Source organism: Tinamus guttatus, unplaced genomic scaffold (assembly GCF_059628265.1).
Source record: "Tinamus guttatus ecotype Peru unplaced genomic scaffold, ASM5962826v1 Tinamus_guttatus_pri_ptg000271l, whole genome shotgun sequence".
NCBI classification, from domain to species: domain Eukaryota; kingdom Metazoa; phylum Chordata; class Aves; order Tinamiformes; family Tinamidae; genus Tinamus; species Tinamus guttatus.
In genome coordinates, this window is record NW_028288805.1 from 569,972 (window position 1) to 597,458 (window position 27,487).

The following is a 27,487-nucleotide window of genomic DNA, read 5'->3' on the forward strand; positions in this document are numbered from 1 at the left end:
CCTCTCCTGTCTTCTGCAAAGCATTTAGTAAAGAAATCTGCCTCTCTCTGAAACATGTATTTTTAATATAAATTTGTAAAAGAAGTTAAGCATAGTAGCATTAATCATTAATCAGGCAGAAATCTGTTTTCCTAGGGAGGCAAGTCATAGAGCAATGTTCAGCTGGCCTGTTCTGGGAAACACAGACAGCATCATTGCTCAAGGTAGCAAGATGACTTCTTATTCTTGACCAGGAATTTGGAACAAGGAAAGAAGAACTACCTTGCAGCTTTTTGATTTACCAAATACAGGGAATAGTATAACCAGCACACTGGGAGCACGAACTTTCAGTTGGAGCCTAAATGCAGTCTAAACATCCAAGAATCTGTTTTTTGTATACTGGAAATCGTGCTGTCAGGTAGTCCAATATACTGACCCAAATCCAATTTGGATGCATTCAAAGAAAACTGAGCACATACATTTAAATATAAACATCTGCACACACAGACAGTGACATGCAATAACTTCTGGGGACAAGTGATCTTAGCTGTGCGCAGATGCTATGTTGAAACTCGACAGCGGGTGTTCAGATCATTCTGGCCTCAGACTGCTCAAAATGTTAATTAAGGACAAGAGCTCTTCTCTCCCAGCTCTAGTCTTACAGGATAAAATGAAATCATCAGTTACACAGGACATTATATGTAGTATTTTCACCTGAAGCAATTAACTACGAGGGAGAGGGGAGGACGGAAGAAAATCCCTTAGGTCAATGTATTGCAATTTTTTGCTATCAGATTGTCTTCCATTATGTGATAATACAGAAATACACGTAGGTAATCAATCTTTCAGTTATCAACTGGCACTGTGTGTACCCAGGTTGTCAGCCTCTAAACAAAATATAAATGTCTTTTTTTTTTCTGCCGTCAAACAGTACAGAATGTATAATCTACTGGCTTAAACAAGCCTTGCAACCAAAGTCTTGCATGTCCATTCCTGAGCTAATTTAAAATGTAAAACCCAGCAGAATTTTCCATGTTCCCGGCCAAGACCTTGGTAACAAGCACAGAGAAACATGCTATATAAAGCAAATAAATATGCATTTTCCAAACTCACACCCTTAAAACAAAACCTAGCAGCCCTGCATCTTCACAGGCTTATGAAACAGCTCTCAGAAATGATGCCCCAAAGTCCTGTTAATGCTTTAATGTCCACACAAGCCTGGTGACACAACATCTCCCCTAATGCGCCCTAGCTGAGTGGAAGAGAGGTGGAACCCTGTGACTCACACTGTGCCTCCTGCAACTCCCCCGTCTGACCCCCTTCACAGTCACAAATGGAAACATGAAAAATGTATTTACTTTTTATTTGTTTAAGGCATCACTCTCATGCAGAGGCTTGGTGGGTTTTGCATACCTGACTGAGCCAAAGGGCATTCACAGAGCATGCAACTCCGCAAGCCCCAACTACACAACACGTCTCCCGGTGACCTCTGGGCTCTCTGCAAGGCTCCTCCATCCCCTGTCTCTCCCATGACATCCATCCACACCTTCCAGGATGTCAATCCCCTTGCTTAGCTCCCCCCAAAACAGGACAAATGGAAACTGCTCTGCTCTTGTGCTGCTTCACTTAGGATTACCCATGAGTAGAAAGTTTATCAAGACGGGACAAAATTTGATTCTAGCTATTTTTTTCTAATTGTTGGTTTGGACTCTTAACTGAAGTTGGATTTGGTTTTAATTTACAAAGTCACATATAACATGTTGTTACTGCCTGGAGTAAGCTCCAGCCTAAAAGGCTTTCATCTTCTTTACTTGCACCATCCTCACTCCTGTCAGATCTCAGAGGCTTCTCCTTCCTGTCACTGAGTCATTGTCACATCCTCCAGCTGGCAGCACTTCCCCAGAAAGCATTTGTAGGCAGAAAGCAATACCTAGAAGATCCCTGTGTTGTAATGCCAAATGACCACAGCTTCATGACGGCTCAGTCTGGAAGTCTCTTCAAGTGGCACTGACCTCCCTGTCCTGTAGCCATTTCAAAAACGGATGTCCACCCCACAGCAGATCTCTAGGCAACCAGAAAGTTGTGGAATTAGTCCTATATTCAGATTTCCTATGAAAGGCCATAAAATTTGGTCTCTGAATATCAGCCCTTTGAGAAATTTGCCAAGGACAACAAGGTGACGTATTCTGTGTGTGAAGTCACCAGTCCCACGACGCCGGCTCGGCGTGGGGCTGCTGCGTGTGGACGGGGGCGAGAGCAGAGAGCGCCCGGTCAGGCCCTCGGGGTCTCACACCTCCCTCGCACGGCTCCCCCGGGAGCGTGGGAAGCGAGGCGCCGGTGGCACGGAAGCGGAGAAGCTTGATGTAATACTGAATGACATCTTATGTCAAAACATTGTGGCATTTTCGTGCTAATGCTTCCTGGAGTTCACCAGGCAAAACACTGTACTAACAACTTAATTTGCTCTTTCCCCTTCACTGGGACCCTGTTGAAATGGAGAGCACGGGACAAGATTGTTACTTTAACTGTAACAAGCAGAGTGATTACGGGGGCTTTTAAGTGAGATGGCAAACACCGAGAGGCTTCTTAATCTGACAGTTTGGGTTTACTGCATTAGTCAGTGCATGCACCTATCAACACCTTTGCCAGGCAAAGTTGTACTGTTTGTCTTGGCAGCAGTTGTTTAAAACATCCAGCTTGTTGCTCTTAGCATATTTGATGCCCCTAACTTGCTGGCGAAGTAAAGAAGCAAGAATGTGTTACACAGGCTGCAAATTCAGGGACTCGACTTGGTGAGATGCTGAGTAACTTTCGCAAAAAGCTTCATAACTCCAAGAATTGGCTGCTGGGATGACATTTGTTGGTGCATCACATAGTACCAGTGCTGGAGCTCCCTGATGGGGAGCTGGAGCTCCAAAGCCGGAGCTCTGAGGGAATTCCCGAGGAGAAAAAGGAATCTAGGGGGATGATGTAAGCGGCATCTGACCTGGTGAATTTTTATTTTGTTAAAACAACCAATGAACCTAAAGGTTTAACACGGTGTCAAGGCAAGATAGCGCTCCCTTTTTCACTAAGTAGCAGTGTGTCCCTTTTGAAACTGTCACCTGTGGGAGATACAGCACAAGCTCTGAAGCAGATGCAGAGAAACTAAAGTACAATTAGAAACATCTCAACAGCTGCAAATTTGGAGCTATTAGGGCATAGTAAAGAGCAGAATATAGTAGCAGTTATATTCCATAGCTGCTCACTTTTATTTTGAATAAATCTTAAATTCATTTGTGACTTCAAGAATTCTAATGAGTCCTGCAATCACACTATATCACTGGGAGACTATTCTAACAAGGACTTGCAACTATTTATCTCCCCTTTCTTATTGTGATTGCTTGTCTTTAATTTCTCCTATAGTTTCCCTGTGTTATTGCTTATCCTGGTAGCAGATCAGTACTGCGTGCTGCAAATAAAATTCTTAGTTTACTTCTAAGGTATTTATTTCACAAGTAGTTGCATTATTAAGCTGAATAATCCAGTATGCAGCCTAGGTGTTTTGGCAGCAAACTGATGCTAAGTATTTCATTATTTATCCAGCTAGTTTACAGAAAAATAAACACAAAATCCTCAGGTGTTGCTTATGGTGTGGCCAAGATTTTTCATTCCATTCATAAATCCAACACTCTGTTAAGCCCACACACCTATTTTACAGCTCTATGAAAAATAGAGTGCAAAATTCATGGGTAATGTTGACCATACGGCCTTTCAGCATATCCTGTAAAAGACAGAGATGGCTCAGGGAGCTATGATTCCATGCATGCAAATGCAATATAAGAAGAAATATGTCAAGAATTTTAATTGTGTGCAAGGCCATTCTAGATAAAAACCCATAACGAAGAGAAAATAGATTCCCTACATAAGAACAGGCAGCTGGAGTGACTTCTATTGCTAAGAGGCCTCTATGGGTTTGAATTAGAAGGAGAATTGCCTTTAGCTAGGCACAGTGGGGCAGACTGGAGGGGGCAGATCCAAACCAATGGAATTCAACACAGGGCCAAGAACCTTCTCAAAACATAGTCCAACATAAATGACCCTTAAATATGGTCCTTAACAACTGACCACGCGGGGCTGGCAGTCTGTTCTTCTGCCTTGCTGGCCATTGCAATCCAAGGGCTCACGCCAAATGGCAGCTCCTGGCTGAAAATGAGCAGCCACACCAGCCCTGCCATTCAGAGTGGATTTAATTACCACTGGACACACACAGACAAAATCATGATTTCATAAATACAGCCGGATCAACGAGCTGGAGCAACTTGATGGACTTTCCTGGCTTTGTGAGTAATGGTGACTCCGTGTTTTTTTTATTATTATTATTAATTTTGCGGGTATATGTATGAAAGTGCGCCTAAAGAATGATGGAGTTTGTGGTATCTGAATGTGCCCTCACTGGGCATTTACAAGCCATAAAGAAAAGCTGGCATACTCCTAAAGCTTAGATTCTTTTTTCACGTTAGAGGCTTAGGTCTGTGTGGATGTAGCACGCTGCCGGACTAGTGCCAGACATTTTTTGTGTGTGTTATTACAGATTGGAACAATGGACTAGATTCATCTAGGGATAAAGACTAAAATCATTCTGTCTGTGCCACACTAATGAGTAAAGGCTATTCCTGAACTATCACAAACTTCCAAGAGATGAGCTTCAACAAAAGCTTACCATGATCATGTCTGAACTGTTACTTATAGGCAGAAAGAGTGTATGTTTTAACAAATCCTACTGTAAAAAAAAAAAAGCATTCTGTCTCAAAGTTTGCATTTTGCAGTGTAAACTATTCATAGGGCTTTTATCTTAAAGCTCCGCAACTGTGTGTTATCAGAGGTGGAGAAATAATACATATCTTCTCTCCATATAAAATACTAGAAACAAGATATAGTGAGAACACAGTTATTAAATAGATCTAACTCAGCTGCTCCCAATCAGAAGAAGAAAAACATATTTTCCAAGGCTGTTTTAAAATGGGGGGGCAGTCAGAGAGGGAGTTCTCCTCACCCCTTTTTGACATAACAGGCTTCACTTAACTGTGTGACAGGATGGTTTTTCCACTTCTGGGGCCCAAATTCTGCATTTAAGTTTTATGCTGATGCTGAACCCTGCCATGGGGCTCTCTGCCAGGTCCGTGCAGATGTGTGTGCTGGGCACCCATCTTTCAGCAGCCAGGTGATACCGCCAGGTGTTGTGTGTAGCGATGAGGTGGTTTGCTAGGGTAAACCCAGTAACACAAACAGCTGCACACCAGCCATCCCCCTGAGAGCCTGTGGTGACCAGTGAGCAGTATCTCCAAGAGAGGTGACAGCCAGGTCAGGAAGTAGCTTGTGAAATGAAAGGACACGGGATTGCCCTACTGGTTTCACCAGCGTCCAGCTGTTCCTGTGTTGAATCAGTTTGTGACTGAATCAGCTGAATTTTGCCAATCCACTAACAAAACACTGATTTGTTCTTATTTTTAACAGAGTATCGTGTTTCTGATGACTGGTGGTCACATGTAGCCTGCAAACGTGGTAACTGTACAAATGCAAACTCTGCACATTAGCTGCATACCATAAGCACTACAAGGTTCAGACAGCATCATGGTATTTCACCATCACTTCCAAGTACAGGAACTAAATTGTCATAACCGCACGACAGGGACATCATGACCCAGTCCTCTCTTGCATGCCTCATGTACTGCACGTAAAGAAGTATCTATGTTCCTTGAGAGAGCCCAAGGACAATTTTATCCCTCGTCTCCCATCAAATACTGACCTTGTGTGATACTGGCTGGAGTGCACTGTACACAGGGGACGTTCCCCTACCAGAAGTCTCAATGCTATGGCAGGGAAGTGGGGGAAGAGGAGGGACATGGAAGAGGAGGGAAATGGATCCCCGAGGGAAATGGATAATCTGGAGGATGAAGTGGTGACCAAGATAGGATGTATGATGGAGGACAAGTTTATGGCCTCTGATTCTGCCTGGGTTTGCCATGGGAAAAGGGGTAACTATCTTACACAAGCTGTTTAGTCTTCAACTTATCTGTAGCATATTAGCTCCGTTTTTTGATTCCTCTGAGTTTGCTCCTTATCAACAAGGCTTTCAGCTCATTCCTCAGCTCTTTCTAAAATGTTGCAGATGGGCTTCAAATCAGATCAGAGACCATCCCTGTCATTTTTAGATATTCCATGTTGTGCCACAGCTTCAAACTAGGCATGAAAAACTTCACATTTGTATCTAAAATACTCTGTTCAGTAAAGTGGAGGTTATAAGCTCTAATACACTAAAACAAATGAAAAAAGGCCACAGTCATCTCTGTGTCTGCTAGCTGGGAATGTCACAAATCAGAAGACCAGATCTGCCACCTCAATGACTATTAATTCCCTTTAACTCCCTTGTCTGCTGATTTGCTCAGAGCCTGAATCTCAGAGGACAGAGTCGAAACTGTGCTGTAAGCAGATCTCATCCTGATGTCTGCTATCTAAAGACTGGTCTGAGCTCTGAAGCCTGAGGTTTGGCATCCCTTTTGGGTCTTAAATCTAACTAGAAAGATATAAAAGACATCCAATTTTGAAAAGTTCTGACTTTTCCTCACTGATTCTTTCCCAAAGAGGGAAGAAATCATACAAACTGATGACAAGCTGATTGAAGAAAGGGTTAACACTAGCAGCAATCTGGAAGAGGAAAATCAGTGGAGAGGCCTAGCTTGTTATCTTGAGCAGATAACTTCAAAGCAGCTGCAGCAGTGACTGATGATGAAGTAACGATGATAAAAAACATGCTATGTCATGGGCTTTCTCACTGCAGCAACCTGGAGCCACAAGTCACCAGACAAGGCACTTTTGACAGTTTCCACACACATCTATGGCAGCCATTGAAAGAAGTAAACAGCCCCTAATGCCAGTCAGCTAGAAAGAACATTTCCTTTACCTTCCTTACCTCCTGCAGCAATTTTTATTTTGCTCAAAAGGGGAAAAAAATGCAGGTGTATTTTTTTAGCATCTCAAAATTTTATTTGTCCTGGTTGTCACTTAGTATGTTAGTGTGCTATGCTTTGCTGGGCTTAATATAACCAGTTAATTTTCCTCTGACTGGAAAACAGTAGCAAGTCAATGCTTTGCCATTAGCTTATCTGAGGGGGAGGGAGAGAATGATTCAGAAAAAGAAGAAGCAGGGCATGTTGGCAAAATGGGGAATACTTAGTCTTCTTTCCGAGAGCTTCTTTCCTGAGCCGAGCCTTGTCTGAAGATGCCTCCCTCCATTTGCACATCTGTTCCTTCTTTGAATCAAACTACAGGCAACAGCAACAAGGCAGCTAAGAATAAACTCTCCAGCTGAACTCTAGGAAAGCAGTTTGGTCAAAGCTCTGCATGCCAAATGCTGACCAACAAATGTTCCCAGCTGCCAGCAGTGACTCACCGCAAGCCATGTTTTTTCATGGACCAGTTGTGCTGTAGCTGTCTCCCTCTTGGAGGACATTATGATCTAAACAAGGCCTCCCCCTTCCAAAAGCTGGAGTAAAAGGCACTTGAGACAGGGTACTCTAACCACATCTCATGTGGAAGGCACACACAAGGACTGGTCCTATCACACTGTGCTATCAGAACAGCTCTTGCATGACAGAAGCAAAAAAAATAACTGCAGCTGCTACTGCTGCCCTTTCCAGCAGGCTATACACCAAAAGCACTGAGATTTCAACAGCACCAGGCCAGCATATAGGGTAGGACATCTTTCAAAATGCAAAAATATGGAATTTATATAGCAATGCTCAGTTTTTACCATGTGCTTTCCCCCATATTACCTTCCATTATGACCGAAGACACAGCATAAAGAGGACATATATGTTGGGGCAAGAGGCCTCCTACTCTTCAGGCAGGAGCTTGAACTGCTCGGTTGTACCTCAGCCCCAGTAACAACTTGTGGTGCCCCACTAGAAATGCCAACTTGGCATTTCCAGTCAGTGAATTTGGGCTTTTTAAAGGATGTGTATATCATCTTGCTTAATGGAGGAGCCTACTGCCAGATGAAGTAGCCAACATAGCCAACACTGCTTAGGCTTATAGTTGCCCATTCCCTTGAGGTGTTAGTCAGAAGCTGCCTGGAAAAGCAGTGATGACGGTGCAAATGGGCGCACACAAAGTCCATTTTCCTGAAATAATCCTTGAGAGGCCACAAAAGCATACATACTTGTAGGCATACAGAAGAAATGCTGATGGCAAGGAGGTACTGAAACAAGGTCAGCATAGTTCTTCCCAGTGCTGCCCCACTATGTTGAGAAAGACAAGGAAGGGCTACGACAGGAAGTTTGCTCTCCAAAAATAACATGAACAAAGAAGACTTCTTGGAACAGGATACTGAAGAATTACAAAATTCTGACTAGTGTGAATGCTGTGACCCCATGGTACCATTTATCCTATATACACAGCTCTCCTAACCCAAGAAATGGCTTGGGATGATTTGGAGTATAACTCTCAAGCACTCCAGACATAAGGAGAACCTCCCTAAACACTGCAATTTTGTTTTTATGAAGAAGTGATTACAGTTATTTCCTAAAAGTGGAACTAACTTCTGCTACTTTGTGGTGTTTGGGAGTGAACAAGGACACAGGGAAATCTCCTTCTCCTGCCTCCACCATACCGCTCACCCTCTTCTGCCTCCTTTACCCCCACTGCAATGGCACACTATTTCTGGAAATGTGCAGATCAATTTTAGGTTTTGAGGAGAAGATATGGCTCATGTGGGTAGCACTACAGTTTCTGGGACAAAGTAGAAAGAAAGTAAGGAAAGTGAGCGAACATGAAAGTATCCTGTTATGCCACAATAGCGCATTTAGAAGGAATACCCACTTCTTACCAAAACCTTTTATGGTTCACTGCAAGCACATGCTGATGAGAGGTGGATAGATAGTGGACAACATGGAGGGAAGTTATTTTTATAGGTGCTAATGAATCCTAATATTTTTTATTCTCCACAGCTGGAGGTGACAAAAATGAACAGTTAACATTTCTTCCCATTTCTCATGATTTTTTTTTCTTGCTATTCTAGGGCCTCATCCAGAAAAAAAAAAAAGAAAAGAAAAGAAAAGAAAAAAATACGTGCAGCCTTGTGGCAGGACTTTCCAAGCCACAGATGCTGGCTCTGTGGTTGGTTGACCTATCCAAAATAAAGCTCAACAGCAGGGAGCAGTGGAGTAGTTCAGGGAGTAGAGGGGGTCATGCGAATGTGATCCCCACCTCCGAACACCGCATCTCCTTCTGCTACAAACATTCCTGCCCCCCTGCTTCTTTCGGGGTGGGGGGAACTTTTTTTTTTTTTTTTTTTTAATCCAGCCTCCCTTTCCTATCAGCTTGCCAAAAGGGGTTGTTAAAAGTGATTCTTGTTCCAGCCTCCTTCCCTGGAATGAAGAACATGGTGAACTTTTATCCCAGTGATCGACAGTGGATAAGGCGGCTAGCATGATGTGCTCCCCAGAAGTCCCTCTCCTGTTTCTGGCTGCGGGTGCTTTCTCTACTCGAAGACAGGGTCATCACCACAAGAGCTTGAAGCCCAACACATTACCTTACTGGTGGCTAGATGGAAAAGAGCCAGCTGGTCTCCAGCTGCAGCCTGCTGACATTGAGATACTTCCCCGAGAACCACAGAGCCTGAAAAACTTCTGAGCCCTATTCAGAGACACAGTGACTTCTTCACACTTGATGGCCATTTTTATGAACAAATATTTTTTAAAAAAAAGTAAAGAAGGTGACTGACATCATTTCAATAAAACTATTTAGTAGAATTGTTAGTTTAAGCACTTGTTTATAAAATGTAATACTGTACTGTACAAAGTCAAATCTTTGAATATTTTCAGTGGTAACATAAGCAAAAGTTTGCACACTTCTACAGAGGAGCAATGAAGAACCTAATCAGTTCTGGAACTCCATACAGGAGAGTTTAATCAGTTTTCGAGTACCACTACATCCCAGGTCAGGAACAGATCAAGCAGTGGTAAGAGATTCTTGTTAACAGGATTGGCTTCTGGCATGTAAATACATTCACACCAAATATTTTTCTTTTTTGTGTTTTTTTTTCTTTTTTTTTTTTTAGGGTAGTGCATGGAATGGCTCTCAACTAAGTTGTGAACATAACTTCCATGAGCCTGTGGGAAATCCCATGCTTCCAGTCTAAAAATAGCTGCTAACTGTGCTGAACATCAGTCTGAAGGTCCAAGGAAAGCCTACCTGGTAGAAGACATTTATCAGGTACAATCTCTTTATTTACAGCCAGCAGATCCATTTCTGTTGTAATGTGGACTTCATTTCCGTAACACTATTTCTAAGCATATCTCCTTTCGTATCTGTTCAGAGTTATTTATGAAGTGTGTTTACCAAGAAACTAAAATAAGCGTGAAAACAGCTTTCTTTGGGTATATATCAGACTGAAGTGGAAGTCCACTACTATAGGTACACTTCTATGGGAGGTTTTAAAAGCAACTGTTTCACTTTGTTTGAGGACTGAGAAACAGCAGTCTGAAAGACCTGCTGCCACTTACCAAACCTCTTGTAGCCAAAAGACTGCACCTCCTCCTCTTCTGCAAAATCGTCTGGAAGGAAAGACACAGCAAGAGGTTACTTCTTCCATTGGACAAGACAGAAAGACCTTTTCTATGGTTGCGCTACAACAAGTGCACTACAATGCACTTCAAAGTGTCATTGATTTACAAGGCATTTTATCCATCGCTGAATTTTCTTCCCCTCCACTGTTCACGTTGCTCCTCTGTCACCATGTGGGCAACAGTTTGGAGCCTTTCGCTCCCCTGGTATCTCCAGCAGAAGTCTGGACTCTGGAGGTGATTCTGGGCCTGGGTTGGTGTGTAAGCACAGGCTGGAGCAGACCAGTCCCTCATGGAGAGGACACCCACAGCGGGCACTGGCTGCTCAGGACAAGGTGCTTGCTCACAACGGCTGCTGGAGCTGCCTGCGCCATCAGGCTCTGTCTCGGCGTGTATTAGCCCAGGCATCCTCACAAAGCAGTACTTCTGCTCAGCTTTGCAATGTGTAGCTATGCCAAATAACAACGGAGAAAAGTCAGAAGTTGTGATCATCCATCTACTACCTCCTGCATGCAATAGCAATATTTGATGGTAGAGGAGACAAAACCTAATAAAAGATGGGAAACCTCCAAAGGTTGCCAGAAAACAAACAAAAAAAAGCCCTTTTATTCTAATTTTCTTAGCAGTAAAATGCTAATAATCACAAATTTATCTTGTTTGAAGCTTAATTCTCTCTACTTCCTTCTAACAGCAGTAACACCGCAAAGAAGGCTGGGATGAGCACAATATATGTACCCACAACTTCTTTTTTAGAAAAGACCTTAGAAAAAAAGGATAAGTGTGCATTTGTGTGGTCAGTCTCTCTCTAACAACCAAGCCCTTTTTTTTTTTTTTTTTTTTTTCTGAAGCAAGAGAGGAAGACAAGAGCCCAGACCCAGCTTTTGTATCATGCAACTGAGTTTTTAGCAGAGAGCTCAGATCAGTCTTCTTTATCTCCTGTCTTCCCAGTTTCTAAAGGGAAGGAAAGTAGATTCATTTCCCCTCCCACAAGCACCATTTTGCATCGTGGAGCATCCTATGCTGGCTCTCTTAAAACAAGCTTTAGGACATTTATTCCCAAGTGGTGGTCAGCGTGGCCATGGTGAGTAGACCAAGCTACCCTGCGCTGGGGCTACCACCTTTGCAGCATTCCTTACCAAAAGTCTACAGGCAAGCCTGCCTCCCAAGCTGATAAAAAATGTTGCAAAAAGAAAAAAAAATCCCTGCTCTCCAAAATCTGCTGGCCTGGCTTTGTTTGCATTGCAGCAGAGCCTTATCACCTCCCTCTTTGGGGAAGGCATACTCAGCACCGCATGAGGCACGGCCACGCTACGCCAGGCAGCTGCAGCCGCCGCTCGCCCTCCAAGGCCCTCATGCCGCTCGTCCAGCACGTGATGCCCAGGAAGCTAGTTCCCTTGGAAACTCTCCATCCGGACTTTTTGCCCGCACCAGGGGAGAAGTAAACAGAAGCATAAAGGCCAGGCCAGGCCAGGACTTTGCAGGAAGGAACATTTAACGAGCAGTAATGAAAAAACAGGCTCAAAACAGACAAACATTCACAGCAGCGGGAGAGATCTGCGCTGGGTGAGCCCTTTGCAGTCTATGGTTTTATTGCTGATGAAGAGGCTGGTCTGCATCACCAGAGACTGCAGTCAATGCAGGGCATTGCAAAGGTCTGGGAGGATATATCTAAAGGTGAAGTCCTCCCAAAAAGCATATAAAGGTAAATATCCAGTGCTTGTAGACTTGACAAAGTTTAAGTGTATATCTAGGAAAAAATATAGCCCAACTCTCTTTCAAACCTGCAAAGTGCCACACATTGAAGCCTGAGGAAAATATTGCTGGATGCACTGAAGTTCACACTTATCATTTTGTAGAATTTGACCTTTTACTCACATAACACTTCTGATAAAGCCGCTCAAAACCTTTCACCCATACTCCTAGGTGGCTAGTACAGCTTTTCCTCACTGCCAGAGACACTGCTGTCCATATGTTAAGCTAGAGTCCCATTCAGACAAGTGTTTAAGAAATGCAGGAACCAGTTGATAATTCCTTGGGCAAAACAAACTCATTGTGATTTTGAAGGCAGCAAGAATCTTTTAAAAATAAAACCCTTGCAATTCTACCAAACGTATCCAAACATAAGGTCACCCGACAAAACATGACAAGTACTAATCAACCAAATGACCATGAACAACCAAACTTCTCATCTCAACAGTGAAGCATTAAGGAAAAATATTCCCCTCTTGCAGAAAAGATGCATAAGGGGAGACCAGTTCTATTTAGCCATGGCTAAATCCTATTGCTGCATCCAACAGTCCTGTTCCCAGGCCCATGCTGTCAAACTCTTCTCTGCTCTCCCTGCTCATCTTTCACACTGAGCACTTCTGCTTCCTCCCTGCCCACAGCCTTGGGCAATCAAAGCCATTCAAAACCCTCAAAGCCATCTCAGCTTTGAGGGGCGTTAGCTGAAAGCTCTGCTCTATTCCTGTGGATGCTGGACGGGATAAATTACTTGTTTAGTTCTTCGTGCTTTGCCCAACAGCATTGCCCTCTGGCAGTGTATTCACACACGTATTCATGTTCCTCAACACTGTGTGCTCTGCTAACTAGGGATGACTTGGTTGTTTGTTTTCTTTTTTTTTCTATTTTCCTCCTCTTTAGGTTTTAATATTTAATATTTTTTCATTAAATCTCCTGATTTGGAAGAATACAAGTGGCATTTGAAAGAAAGAAGCAGAGATGGGCAAGGACTGCCTCATCAACAGGTAACCTTGCTTTTTGACTATTAAAATATAAAACAGCAGGTAAAACTTTTTTAATACATGTGAGTTGGTCTAGCAAGAGGCAGGAATTCATTTTAGGGGAAGTCTATTAAAATGACCTAGTGAACTAAGTTCAGTGATGTTTTATCACAATTCCTAACTACACAGTTTGGTCAAAGCACATGCAAATGTAATAAATAAACTTTACTAATATTAACTGTGATGCAATAAGTTTAAGGAAATTAAAGAAGAGAAGAAAAAAATCAATAAAACAAAAGAACAGACTAAATTTTCAGAAATGTACAGCTTGGCATCCTTTGAGAAGAGGAACAGGATGGGTTGAAACTTCTACCAGGTTATTCCAAATAAATCTGTGTTTGAAATACTAAAAATCATGTTGATACGCAAGTCAATAAATTTAAGTCTTGAGATAAAGTCATTTGTCTCAAATGCCTCTCCTCTCATTCCCTTTGGGATGGGATTGTACTCCTTGCAGAAGCCAAAAACTTGGCCTTTGGTTCTCTGGTACAAGTTCAAGTTTTGTCACAAGTTTTAGAAAAATAGTGCTATTTCTCAAAACTTCATGATATATTTGAATTGAAGAAATACAGGAGAACCTAAATTTTAATTTAAAAGTGACTATGTAGCCTTTGTAGAGGAAACGATAAAATATAATCTGTGATGGGTTACGGAGGTTAAAAAAATACATGCCAACCAGTGGAGGAAATTGGAAGAAAACCTCCAGGATGTATTATGTGTTTATGCCCTCTGATTTTAAGGTCAATTTCAGAAATCAGAATGAAACAAATTCATGAGTTTTGACCACCTGTGGTTCTTATTACTGCGGCTTTGCTTTTTTACATCAGCAGTGCTCATTCACTTGAGAGGGGCTGCAACTGGTATAAGAGAGTTTTGTTTGACATAGTGAAAGACATGTTTAAAATGTTTTACTTTAGTTTAAATTCGAGTCTTCTCATTTTCAAAGACGACCAGAATGAATGCAATATTTCCATTACACACACATACATATTTATATGTAAGGATTATTTTCCTGGGTGAAAAACATAAAGGGCATACTTTTCCTTGATGGAGATAATGCTGAAATGTCCCAGCCGCAAGAATTAACTCTTTAGTATAGGAAAGACCGAACATTATTCATTTTATAAGCTTGGAGTTCAGGATATCACAGTCTTAGGGACAGTTGGAAGCATCACTCAGGGCACATATCCTACCACACAGCAGCTCCCTCACTGTATGAAATGGTGAGAGTCGCTAAAAGGAATGAGAAAAAAACCCTCTCCCCTCCCACACATGCAAGCAACACATGAGAAAACTTCACATGGGGCAGGTTAAAAGCATGTTTCACTGCTCAGGAAGCCTCCTTCCACAGAATCACAGAATGGCTGAGGTTGGAAGGGACCTTTAGGAATTATCTAGTCCAACTCCTCTGCTCAAGCAGGGTCACCTAGAACACGTTGCACATAATCATGTCCAGGTGTGCTTTGAATATCTCCAAAGAGGGAGACTCCACAACCTCTCTGGGCAGCCTGTTCTAGTGCTCGGTCACCCTCACAGTCAAGAATTTTTTCCCTCATGTTCAGATGGATTTTCTTGTGCTTCAGTTTGTGCCTATCGGCACCCTATTGCTGGGTGCCATTGAAAAACTGTGTCCATCCTCTTGACACCCTCCCTTAGGCTGGCTCTACCCTCTGGACACCCTTCCTTACGGTATTTATCACACTCACAAGATCCCCTGTCAATCTGCTCTTCTCCAGGCTAAACAGGCCAGCTGTCTCAGAGTTTCATCATAGGGCAGATGCTCCAGTCCCCTAATCATCTTTGTAGCCCTATGGGGGACTCTCTCCAGTAGCTCCATGTCTCTCTTGTACTGGGGAGACCAGCACAGGACACAGTACTCTAGATGTGGCCTCACCAGTACTGAGAAAAGGGGAGGATTCCCTCCCTTGACCTGCCAGCAACACTCTTACTAATGCACCCCAAGACACCACTGGCCTTCTTGGCCACAAGGGGCCATTGCTGGCTTCCCTTCTTGTCATCTGCCAGGCCTCCTGGGCCCTTCTCTCCAAAATTACTCTCCATCAAGTCAACCCCCAACCTGTACAAGTTCATGGGATTACTCCTCCCTAGGCTGCCTTCCAGGTTGCCAGGCAGGACATGGGAGCAAGTGGTAAGAGGTTGGCTGTGGTTTCAGCCCCCATGTAGCATGTGAGAGGATGGGGGGACTGGTGTTTTAGCCAGTAGGCACGAGAGGTCAACACGCATGGGTACTTTGCTCGCAAGCAGCAGGGCTCTAATGTATATGACTCTCATATGGGAAGTGAAAGAAAGAGAATCTAGAATAAGAAATATATATAAAAAAAAACAGGAAAAAAAATCTAGTTACAATGAGATTCCTTATTCCACTGACTTCTGCTGAGCTCTGTCAGAAGACGCCCCTAAAAAAGGGGAACTTCTGAAAGAAGGCATGTGAACAGCCAATTTTATTTAACCATATTGAAGGACCATCTGAAATCTCCTGTTTCATCCCGTAGAAGAGTATCCTTGGAGCATGGCAACAGATTGCCACTCAGAACTTATAGAGAACTACTAAAAGTAACTGTTCAGTAGCTGAGCAGGACATAAGTACATCAATTATTTAGGGAATCAGTGATAAGCAAGAGCTCTGATTAAAATAAAAAAAAAACAAGAAAAAAGAAAAAAAGAAAAGCCTTTGAGATGCTGACAATAACAACACCCCAGCAAGTACCAATGCCAACTTCTGATCACCTTCCAGTTATAATCTATTACTGCAATACCTCTAATAAAGTTGTAGAGTTAAATAAATTACAGCATAATGCTTCAAGGGAGTGGAAATTATAAGAAGGCAGTTCACCTGGGGATTAACACAACTAACAGAGGGAATTCATTTAATCTAAAACAAATTAGACTCTCATTTGATTAATTTGCTAGAGGCAAAGCAAAAATCTGTTGAGTAGAACTGTGTAATTTTTAGTTCTCGTTCTTAAATCTTAAATAAATTAATCACGGACCATTTATGAGTCAGACTAAGGTCAAGTAAGAAAGAGCTGGCTTGGAGCCACAAAGGATGCCAAATCTATCCTGTTATATGGCTTATAACCACTGCACTGCTAACTCACTGTACTGGAACAGCATCAGACCTGAGAATCCTTTGGTGCAACATGATTTTAGCGAAATAGTTTCTGTTTTATCCCATTCTTTTTATGGATGTCCTTGTTGGCATACAGAAGGTGTTACAGAAAACTGCTAAAGTACATGTCCAGCTGTCACCTTTTAATAGTAGATCACTCAATATAATTAACCAGAGAAGCAAACTAGACCTCAGCCCCTTAGAGATGCTGGATCATATGTTGGTTATAGACACACGGCATTCAATTATTTCTAGAACTTTTGTGCGTGGTAAACACAGGATAAAAAAAAGTAACTCTTATTTAAAGTCTTCAATTTAGAATAGGCACAAATATTCTACTCTACATTTTGAAATCAATGGAAACGTATTTCAAGAGAGTATGAGGCATCTGGACTGAAAATTGTCATGCCAAGTTTCAACTCAGATTTTAGAACCTATTTTATAACCCCCCTGAAAACTGGATTTACAGAACATTATAACTTACCCATAAGTACCACACTGGGAACTCAGGACCATAAGACTAATTTGTAGCAACAATGACATCCAGCATAAAGAGTTTCCTTTAAAATAAATCTCTCTATAACGTCTGTTCTCAAAGAGCTTTAATATTTAGGGCCCCGCATTTTCCACTGACTTAATGGAAACTCTATAGTTATAGAGTTTCTATATCCCTGTGCAACTTGGTAAAATTTATTTTAGTATTATCAAGAACAGATTTTTTCAACATTTGGAGAGATACTGTGCCAATTAGTCTAAGATGATGATATTCCTCTCTAAGCTGTAAAACAGCAAGACTTCCTCTAACATCGGTGCAGATCTCTGCTCAGACTCATGCAGCAAGTGCTTCCTGACCTAACTGGAGGTACCATCTGCAGTGTCCGAAGGCTCATCCTGGATGTGTCCTCCATCGAGCCTTGGTACTGAGAGGCCAAACCAGTCTGCTTGTGAGGTTTCTCTAATAGTGACAGCTGTTCAGAGAGAAGAAAGCAGGGAGCACCAGTATCTTTCTCATATCATATTTCAAAATGTTGCTGGAGCAGCCACCAGATTCATATACATTTTTGCTCACTATTAGCTGGGTCTGTATTCAAAGTGCTGACCCAGAGGTGAAACGGAGCCAGCAGAAGCACAGGCAAGCAGCTGCAGCCTTCAGATGTTGATGACTTCATCAGTCTAATTGGTTTCCATTGGTTTTCATAGCTTTTATTCTGGACAGTCTCCTGTTTGTACTAACAGGCTGTTCATTCCCCTCTGTCCTCACAGATGCCTCATTTCACTTGTCCTCTTCTTCCGCTTCCTTCTGCATGTTTTCCCTCATAGCCCCTTTTCATATTGAAACATCTTTCTCTCTTTGCCTCTATTCTGATCAGTTCTCCTCCAAAAAAATCCCTTTCTCAGATTCAAAAACTCTTACCAAAAAAACCCTACCCGGCTGAAAAAGTCCCAGACTGACACGTTGCACTCACAATGTTACCGCTGTTCCCGCTGGGCACAGTGCGCAGCTCTGCCGCCCGGTCCCTTGGCTTGTCTCCTCACACACCAAGCTCCTTTGGGCAAGGATTGCTCTTATTCTGCATTTGTAGAGCACCTGACTCCCAGTGGGGCTTCGGGGAACCCCTGGCAAAGGTTTAGCCAAGACAGTCCTGGAAAAGAGCCCACATCTCGGCATCTGGAGCATCCTTGGACATTTTAGACTGGATTCTAGCAACAAGACCAAGGCTTTTCTGACCCTCAGGGGCTGATCTGGGAATCTGTCCATTCTCACTACTGTACTGAAGAGAGGCAAGGTCCGGGACCATAGATCCTCTGTTCAGCCTTATAATCCAAGACTGGATTACGTCTTTCAACATAACACATGCCTAAAACAAGCTAAAAAAGGCAACACAAAAAAATACTGCATTTAAATATTCTGGTCCCCGTCTACTCTCCCAATGGTACTGTCAAAAAAAAAAAAAAAAAAAAAAAAAAAGGAAAAGAAAAACATAAAGAACCAAGACTGAAAAGAAGACAGAAGAAAAAGAAGGCCATAAATAGGAATGATGCCTCTAGTTTTGCTTTTCTGGGCTCAAAATGAAGACACTAAATGGGATGCCTCCTTGCTTGTTAGCCTTCAAGCATTACAGATCAGCGCCACAGACCTGTCCAGTACTTGAGCCAGAAACAGCTGCTTGGTGCAGAAGTTCAATTTTAGATATTAGAAGTTAAAAACATATCCTATTTCAGAGTAATGATTTAAGAGCAAACAGATCATAAATGCACCAAAAAATGATGCTTTGCTGGCTCTGTGCTAGTGGACAACACTGAAACAACATACACCTTCATGAACCTATTTCTATATTACATCTCATAATTCATTCTCTTTGTTTCCTAGTAACATCCCAGTCTTCACCTCAAATTTATGTACCAAAAGCAATTTCAGGGGAATGAAGTCAGACTCCCAAGAACTATTAGGAGGATCATGTTCACTTTCAATGCCTGATAATAAAACCATTTTTATTTTGCTTTCCACTGGGGGAGGGTAACCCAATTGGAAAGAAGTAACCTCTGTTTTGACAGAGAATGAGAACCTCAGGATAAGCAACATTTAGGGAATCTCTGAAGAAAACTGAGCAGGCATACTTTGGAGCACTAAACTGCTTTCATCTGTGACACTTCCTGCAGCTCTCTGTATAACTATGCAGTTATACAGTAATATTCCAACCTGTGCAGTGTCCTGCAATGTCCCTTGTATTTTCACAGCTCATAATGCTCTGCTTTCCCCTGTATTGTTAAGAAAAATACCCTTTGACACATGCATGCATAATGATCTTTCTCATTCATACTCCTAAAATCCTCTGCTACCAATGAATTTTGGATATAGTGACAATATAATGGCGTTGCTCATGATTGTTCTGTGCTGTATCACACATTTCTTATAACTGCTCAGGCCTTTGAACTTCTACAGTACAGTCCTGTGACATGTTCAGCACGCATCACTCAGAGCATGTGCACATTTTATGTTTATGCCACTATATTCATACAAGCGCTGTTATGAGTGAAGTAAGGTTAGTGCATCACTCCACTTCTAAACCTCCCTTTTCAGATGCCTTCTGGCTTCTGCAGCTCTGGACTGGGATTTCTGAAGCTGGCAGTTTGAAGTTTCTATCCAGAAAAGACCCCTTTGCAGATGGCTATTCATTGGTTTTTAGCACAGAAGATTAAAGACTGATACACTTTTCTCCATTGGCAGAAAATTATTAGAATCATAGAATCATAGAATGCTTAAGGTTGGAAGGGACCTCTAGAGGTCATCTAGTCCAACCCCTCTGCACATGCAGGGTCACCTAGAGAACGTGGCACAGGACTGCGGCCAAGCGGGTTTTGAAGATCTCTAGAGAAGGAGACTCCACAACCTCTCTGGGCAGCCTGTTCCAGTGCTCTGTCACCCTCACTGTTAAGAAATTTTTCCTTAAGTTCCTGTGGAACTTTTGGTGCTTCAGTTTGTGGCCTCACCAGGGCTGAGTAGAGGGGCAGGATCACCTCCCTCGACCTGCTAGAGACGCTCTTCTTAATGCACCCCAGCATCCCATTGGCCTTCTTGGCCACAAGGGCACACTGCTGCCTCATGGTCAACTTGTTGTCCACCATGACACCCACGTCCCTCTCTGCAGAGCTGCCCTCCAGAAGGTCAGTTCCCAGCCTGTACTGGTGTCTGGGGTTATTCCTCCCCAGGTGCAGAACCTTGCACTTGGCCTTGTTGAATTTCCTGAGGTTTTTCACTGCCCAGTTGTCCAGTCTGTCCAGGTCCCTCTGGATGGCAGCGCAGCCCTCTGGGATATCAGCTACTCCTCCCATTTTGGTATCATCAGCAAACTTGCTGTGCCTTCATCCAGGTCATTGATGAATAAATTGAACAGGACTGGACCAAGGACTGACCCCTGGGGGACCCCGCTAGCTACAGGTCTCCAACTAGACTCTGCACTGCTGATCACCACCGTCTGAGCTCTGCCATCCAGCCAGTTCCTAATCCACCTCACTGTGCACTCATCTATCCCACACTTCCAGAGCTTGCCCAGGAGGGTGTTGTGAGGGACAGTGTCAAAAGCCTGGGTGAAGTCGAGATAGACGACATCCACCGCTCTCCCCTCATCTATCCAGCTGGTCATTCCATCATAGGAGGCTATCAGGTTAGTCAAGCAAGATTTCCCCTTGGTGAATCCATGCTGACTACTCTTGAGCACCTTCTTGTCCTCCATGCGCCTGGAGACAACAGCCGGTATGAGCCGTTCCATCACTTTTCCAGGGACGGAGGTGAGGCTCACTGGCCTGTAGTTGCCTGGGTCCTTCTTCTTGCCATTTTTGAAGACTGGCGTGACATTGGCTTTCTTCCAGTCCTCTGGCACCTCCCCTGTTCTCCAGGATCTTTCAAAGATGATGGAGAGCAGCTTAGCTATGACATCTGCCAGCTCACGCAGAACTCTGGGGTGCATCCCATCAGGGCCCACGGATTTGTGGGTATCGAGGTTCCTTAGGTGCTCTCTGACCCAACCTTCCTCTACCCATGGCAAGTCTTCCTCTCTCCAGGCTTCTTCTCTTGTCCCTACAGCCTGGGGCTCTAAAGGGCTGCCCTTGGTAAACACCGAAGCAAAGAAGGCATTGAGCAACTCTGCTCTTTCTGTGTTATTCGTAACCAGGGTGCCCACCCCGTTCACCAGCGGACCCACATTTTCCCGGATCTTCCTTTTGCTATTAATATATTTGAAGAAGTTTTTCTTGTTATTTTTTAACGTCCCTTGCCAGATTGCGTTCCAAATGCACCTTTTCCTTGTCTCATCTCTGCATTACCTGACAACGTTCCTGTATTTCTCCCAGGGGGCCTGTCTGCAGTTAGAGGAAGCAAAATGAGATGCAAGAGAATTGAACTTCTGTAACAGGGTTAGACCATACCCATCCAGTAGCATAGCAACCCTAGATGTCAAATTTATATTTTTCCACATTCTATATACCGCCGCCTTCTGCTTGAGCATTGCCACAAGCTCCTTGCTCATCCACGCAGGTCTCCTGCCCCCTCTGCTTGACTTCTTACACACAGGGATGCACTGTTGCTGGGCGTGGAGGAAGTGCTGCTTGAAAACTAACCAGCTCCCTTGGGCCCCTCTTCCTTCTAGAGCTCTAGCCCATGGGATTCTTCCGAGGAGGTCCCTGAAGAGGCTAAAGTTGGCCCTCCTGAAGTCCATTGTTGCAAGGCTACTTACAGCCCTGCCACCTCCTTGTTGGATCCTGAACTCCACTAACTCATAGTCACTGCAGCCGAGGCTACCTCCCACCTTCACATCTCCTACAAGTCCCTCCCTGTTTGATAGCACGAGGTCCAGTAGCCCACCTCTCCTCATCGGCTCCTCCACAACCTGCGTCAAAAAGTTATCGTCGACGCTCTGCAGGAACCTTCAGGACTGTTTGTGCCTGGCTGTGTTGTCCTTCCATTTGATGTTGGGGTAGTTGAAGTCCCCCATAAGAACCAGGGCCTGTGACTGTGGGGCAATATCCAGCTGCCTATAGAAGGCCTCATCAACCTCCTCGTCCTGGTCAGGTGGCCTGTAGCAGACACCCACCACAGTGTCTCCCACATTAGCCTGCCCTTTAACCCTTACCCACAAGCTCTCAACTCGCTCATCCTCCAGTCCCAGGTTGAGCTCCATGCATTCCAGTTGCTCTCTCACATAAAGAGCAACTCCACCACCTCGCCTTCCCAGCCTGTCCTTCCTAAAGAGCACATAGCCTTCCACGGCAGCGCTCTAGTCGTGTGAGCTATCCCACCACGTCTCTGTGATTCCAAAGAGATCATGATGCTGGGACCGCAATTGCTGTTATTGCTTATCTTTTAAAAAGAGTGGTGGCATCAAAATGGTTAGAGAGAGAAAAAAAAAAGCTGGTAAGAAGAGAGAGTTCATATAAACAGATCATTTGCTTATGCTTAAGACTTGTCCAAACTGCGCTATTTCTCAGCTAACACAGCAGACCCTTCCTCTGCCCATGGCCTTTAACAGGCAAGGGATGCAACAAGGTGCCCAGCTCTGCAGGTGGAAGGAGCTCAGCAAAGGATGCTCAGTGACAAGAGCAGCTTGAAGAGCTCCGGACACCGTAACGCAGACCTCTTCTCTCAGCCTGCAGCAACAGCCTTGCCTCGGCGTTGCCAATTTTGGGCATAGATACCAAACAATTATTCATGCTTTAAGCAGCAAAAATTCTTCACACCAGAACAGTTATGACTAGAACAGCCAGGACTACAGATATGGTTTAAGATAATAATGATAAAATACATTACAGAAATATAGAAAGAAGTTCTCAGTTTTAGTAACACTTTTCCCTGTCTTGAATTAGGCCCAACGGTTTTGAACATGTGTTGTTTTTTGACTATGAGGAAGCTGTTTTCATTTGTCACCACGGCAACAACTACTGCCTCATAACTCAATGAGTATCTAAAACTTAGAAGGATCATTAGATAAAGATACATCTGACCCTAAAGCAGTCAAGCCCCTTTATACACCATATGAATTATTGCTAGACAGTATCATAAGGTTTGTGAGCTCAGCATAGTTTATGGGAAGGAAGGCTGCAAGCATATGAAACATACAGTTCAATTTATTTTACTGATTTAAAACATAACACATTACAAATTCCAGTGATGGAAAATATAATTTATTCCTTACAGATATTTAATGATGTAATTATTTAGATATTCCTCCATTCTCCAGAGAGTGGACAGCTGCAATCAACAGATCCTTTTATTATTCAGAAAATGTGTAACTGCACTGCACTCTAAAGTCCTAGAATTATCAACATTACCAAGTTGAAAGGGAAAATACGAAAAACCAAATGTGCAAGCCAGGAAAGGAAAATACAGAGTCAAAATTTATTTTGGCTAATAACTTCCATAACTCTTGCGATGCCATGTGAGGATTTTGTTTGAAGACTTTGGGTTCTTTTGCTACCAGCACAGTCATTTAAGGACTGCTCTCCACATAGTGCAGGATTGCACGATTTGCACATTTGCATGATTTATCTTTGTACTGATTTCCCTAATTCTGGCGAGAGGGGAGGAAGTCAAATGGCTGTGGGGGCACTTGGAGAAGGGGAATGGCAAGGACTACCAAGCAGCGCCCACACCTCGCTCTCGCTGCAGGCAGTGTGGGACACCAATGTTTGCTCACTGAAGAAGCAACATCTTCCCTTGAAATGCTCTTTCCCCGCTCAGCCCAGTTGAGCAATGGGTGCAGGGTCGTGTGCTACCCCTAGGTGAAACTACAGCAAAACCTTGGCTGACGCTAGTGGGATCCGAACCTGGTTCCTGCTTCTGCACCTCACGGTACGCGGGCACCCAAAATGTTCTGTCACCCTCTGCCCCTCTCACCCTGACCCTCCCTGGCAAGGGCACAGCAAGAAGAGAAGGTGACATCATATCCAGTGACATCGCATGGGGATTTTACTGTTTTCCCCCAGTTTCAGTTTGCTCCTGCCATTACGCTTATGCTGATAATGACAAGCTGATGACAAAACTTCTGGCACAAACACCCTCTAAATAAAGAACATTATTTTTCTACATAAACACATTCTTTTTTATACATTGCAGAGGACTGCAGAGAGAAGATGTCGCAGCGCCAGCAGTTACTTAAATGGTGTGTGTGGCCTTGCAAAAACAAAACTCCAAACTCCCTCAAAAGCTTCTCCTCCCTTCAGGCAGCTACTCTGACAAGTGAATAAATAAGCACATCACTTGGTGTCCCAGGCTCTGGAAACTAAGTGTAACTATCCCAGTGTTTACTGGCCGCCTGGCATCGAACGCTGCAATCCAAGCGCAGGCACGCTGGTGCCCAAGAGCAATTTTCTCGTGTGTGTGCTTTTTCCTTCCACCCTTCATGTTTATTTTTGTCACCGAAGAAAAAAACAGGTTCGACTCTCGCACACTCCCAACTGCTTCCTAAACTTTCCGTAACGTCCTTTGATGTTTTCCTTGTAGCTGTTCCCCAGTGTGTAAAGGCTCTGCCTGTTGCTGTGAGGCTATCAGTTTTCATAAGCAGGAGGCTTGCTTGTGAACCTCCTAGTACAGCTTTACTCGGTTACAACCAGAGAGAGTTGACAATCTGCTTCTTTATTAGATTTCCAAAGTGTATTTTCCAATATCTCTCAGTCAAAACTTTTGAGCATAGGATGAACTGGTAGAATTTGCATGTCTCACCCATTCAAAACAAAAAGAGGCGGAGAAAAGAAAATGAGAGGGAAAGAGGAAAAGAATTCAAGTTTCAGCTTTAACAGATGCAAGGCAAAGACCAAATATTTTCCAGTCGGTGGATATTGAGGAGAAATATGCCAAATACATTTCACAAGCCAGTTAAGCCTCTACTGGCACCTAATCACTGCCAGATGTTTAGAAGCAACACCAGGAACATCGCAAAAGGTTGGCAAAAAAACCAAATTGAGGAAAAATAAATGTCTTGTCCTCGGGACAGCAGAGAGGAGGGAGGGAGAAAACAAAAGGTACATGCGGAATGAAAATGTCCTGGGGAGAGCAGAGATGATGGGAAGTGGGGGGATAACTACTCTATGGAGCAGATTTTTGGCTCTCACCAGCACAAACCACCCAGGGGTGCTGCAGCTGGGCTCCATACAGGGAGTTTCCATCACTCGACCCCTGCACCATCTGCCTGTGTGCTGCCTGCACCCAAAGCTGTCCGTACCTTGCGTACACCCTGCCTGTGCACTGCCCTGCACGCACTCTGCAAGCACCCTGCGTGCACCCTGCCCGTGCACCCTGCCTGCACCCTGTGTGTGCATCGCCCTGCGAGCACCCCGCACGCACCCTGCGTGCACCCTGCCCGTGCACCCTGCCTGCATCCTGCATGCACCCTGCCCGTGCGCTGCCCGCGCGCACCCTGCGCACACGCTGCCTTGCTGCATCCTGCCCAGCTCGCCCTGTCCTGCTCCCTTCCCGCACCCTCCCGGCCAGCGCCTGCCCACATCCCCTCCGCGCCTGCCCGGTGCCCTGCACGGTACCCACCAAGTGCCGCTGAACACCTGCCCGGTGCCCGCACCCTGCCCTGCCCAGTGCCCGTCGGTGCCCGCGTTCTGCTCAATGCCTGTCTGTGCCCGCACCGTGCCCTGCCCGCTGCCCTGCCCGGTGCCCGCCCGATGCCCCTGAACACCCGTCCGGTGCCTGCACCCTGCCCTGCTCGGCGGCTGTCAGCGCCCACGCTCTGCTCTACTCAGTGCCCGTCGGTGCCAGTCGATGCCCGCATCCTGCCCTGTCCCGCCCGGTGCCCGTGAACACTCGCCCGGAGCCCGCACCCTGCGCTGCCTGGTGCCCGCCGGTGCCGTCGGTGCCCGCGCTCTGCTCTGCTCAGTGCCCGTCGGTTCCCGCACCCTTCCCTGCCCGGTGCCCGTCGGTGCCCGCACCCTTCCCTGCCCGGTGCCCGCCCGGTGGCCGCCGGTGCCGCCCGGGTCGCACGTGCGCGGGCGGCGGCTCCTGGCCCTACCTTTCATGTTGGCGCCGGGGCGGCTCGCATAGGACGGGGGTGGAGGGAGCTGCCGCCGGGAGCGGCGGGCGGCGGCGGGCAGCGCTCCCTGCGCTACTGCTGGGCCATGCCGGGGCCGGCACTGCCACCGGGACCGCCACCGGGACCGCCACCGGGACCGGGACCTGCGCCGGGCGCCGCCGCTGCCGCCGCTGCCGCCCGCGGTCCCTGCTCGGCCGCCGGCGGCTCCGCGCTCTCGGCCCGGCCCCGCGGAGCCGCGGCCCGGCCCCGCCTCCCTCCCTCCGCCCCGGGGAAGGGGCCGCGGCCGGGGCCGGGGCCGGGGCTGGGGCCGGGGCGGGCCGGGGGCCGGGCCGGGCGGGCGGCGGTGCCCCCCGTGCAGACGCGTCCCCGGGCAGCACCGCAGCCGCGGCGGGACCGGCACCGGGCTCGCCAGCCCCTTCCCCCGGGGCCCACCCGCCGGGCGCGAAGCCGGCCCTGTGCCCAGCAAGTGCCAGCAGCTCCGCAAGGCCGGCGCCCATCCCCGTGGCCGCGGGGCGGGAGGGCGGTGCGGGGCGCGCACATGTTGGCACAGGCGGTTGACTCAGGGCTGCGGGCAGTCCCGTGGAAGTCAATGGGATTGCTCGCAGCACGTAAATTCAAGAATGTGTGTAAATATTTGTGGGATCAGGGATGTAAGGGCGAGTCGTCTTTATTTCCCTGCTTTTGGAACTTGCCAGGAAGAGTGGATCAGTTCCAGCCTCCCGTTTTCATGAAAGGCAAGCATTGATTTTCTCCACGCCTGCCCGAATTCAGGCTGTTGAAGACACTTCCAGGTGCCTGTGGTCCAACTATCACTGTTATCAAATCTGGTGAAGCAGGATTTCTCCCATTTTCAGGAAGCACACCTTGATTTTCTGCACACCCATCCTTGTTCAGGCTCTTGAAGACAGTGTCCGTGATCCAGCTGAAACTATTGGCATAAATTCTGGTGAGGCAGAATTAACATAGTACACACCAGTCCTTCCTGGGGCCGTCCCAAATAGCAAAGGTGCCAGAGAGCCTTTTCCATCTCAGAGAGCAGGCACACACAAATTTGCCTTAGCTTTGACATTAGTGGTGTCTATCACATGTTAAATGGTGGAAAGGCCAAAGAAATGAATGTGCCACATTGTTTTCAGCTGACATATGGCTTCAATAATGATCACGGTGTAACTAAAGGTTTGGGGTGCAGTATTGCAGTTTAACCCCAAACCAAAATGCACTGGAAATATATCAGGTAGTATCTCCCCTAGACAAGAAAGAGAAGATTAAACTCACAAGAAGTAATACAGGTAAAGCAAAAATTATAGAACAAGATTTAGAAATCTGAACTCCTTCAGTTGATCTGATGACTTGGCTGATGCCTTCATGGGTTCAGCTGATGGAGGAATAGGATCTATTCTCTTTCAATTCAAAAAATACTTGGATACCAATTGTGGGTCACTAGTGCAGTAACCACTTTTT

The 27,487-nt window shown here is 45.3% G+C and overlaps 1 protein-coding gene across 1 annotated transcript in view; it reads right to left on the reverse strand.

Annotated features, from left to right (window-relative positions):
• Positions 1-26,206, reverse strand: part of COLEC12 (collectin subfamily member 12) — a 95,211-nt gene extending 69,005 nt beyond the window's left edge. Inside the window, exons 1-2 of the mRNA XM_088527242.1 lie at positions 26,006-26,206; positions 10,524-10,574 (exon numbers count right to left, since the gene is read on the reverse strand). Of these exons, the coding sequence (XP_088383368.1) occupies positions 10,524-10,574; positions 26,006-26,012 (58 nt within the window). The 5' untranslated portion in view covers positions 26,013-26,206. The remainder of the gene's footprint in view (positions 1-10,523; positions 10,575-26,005) is intronic.
• Positions 26,207-27,487: the final 1,281 nt, after the last annotated feature.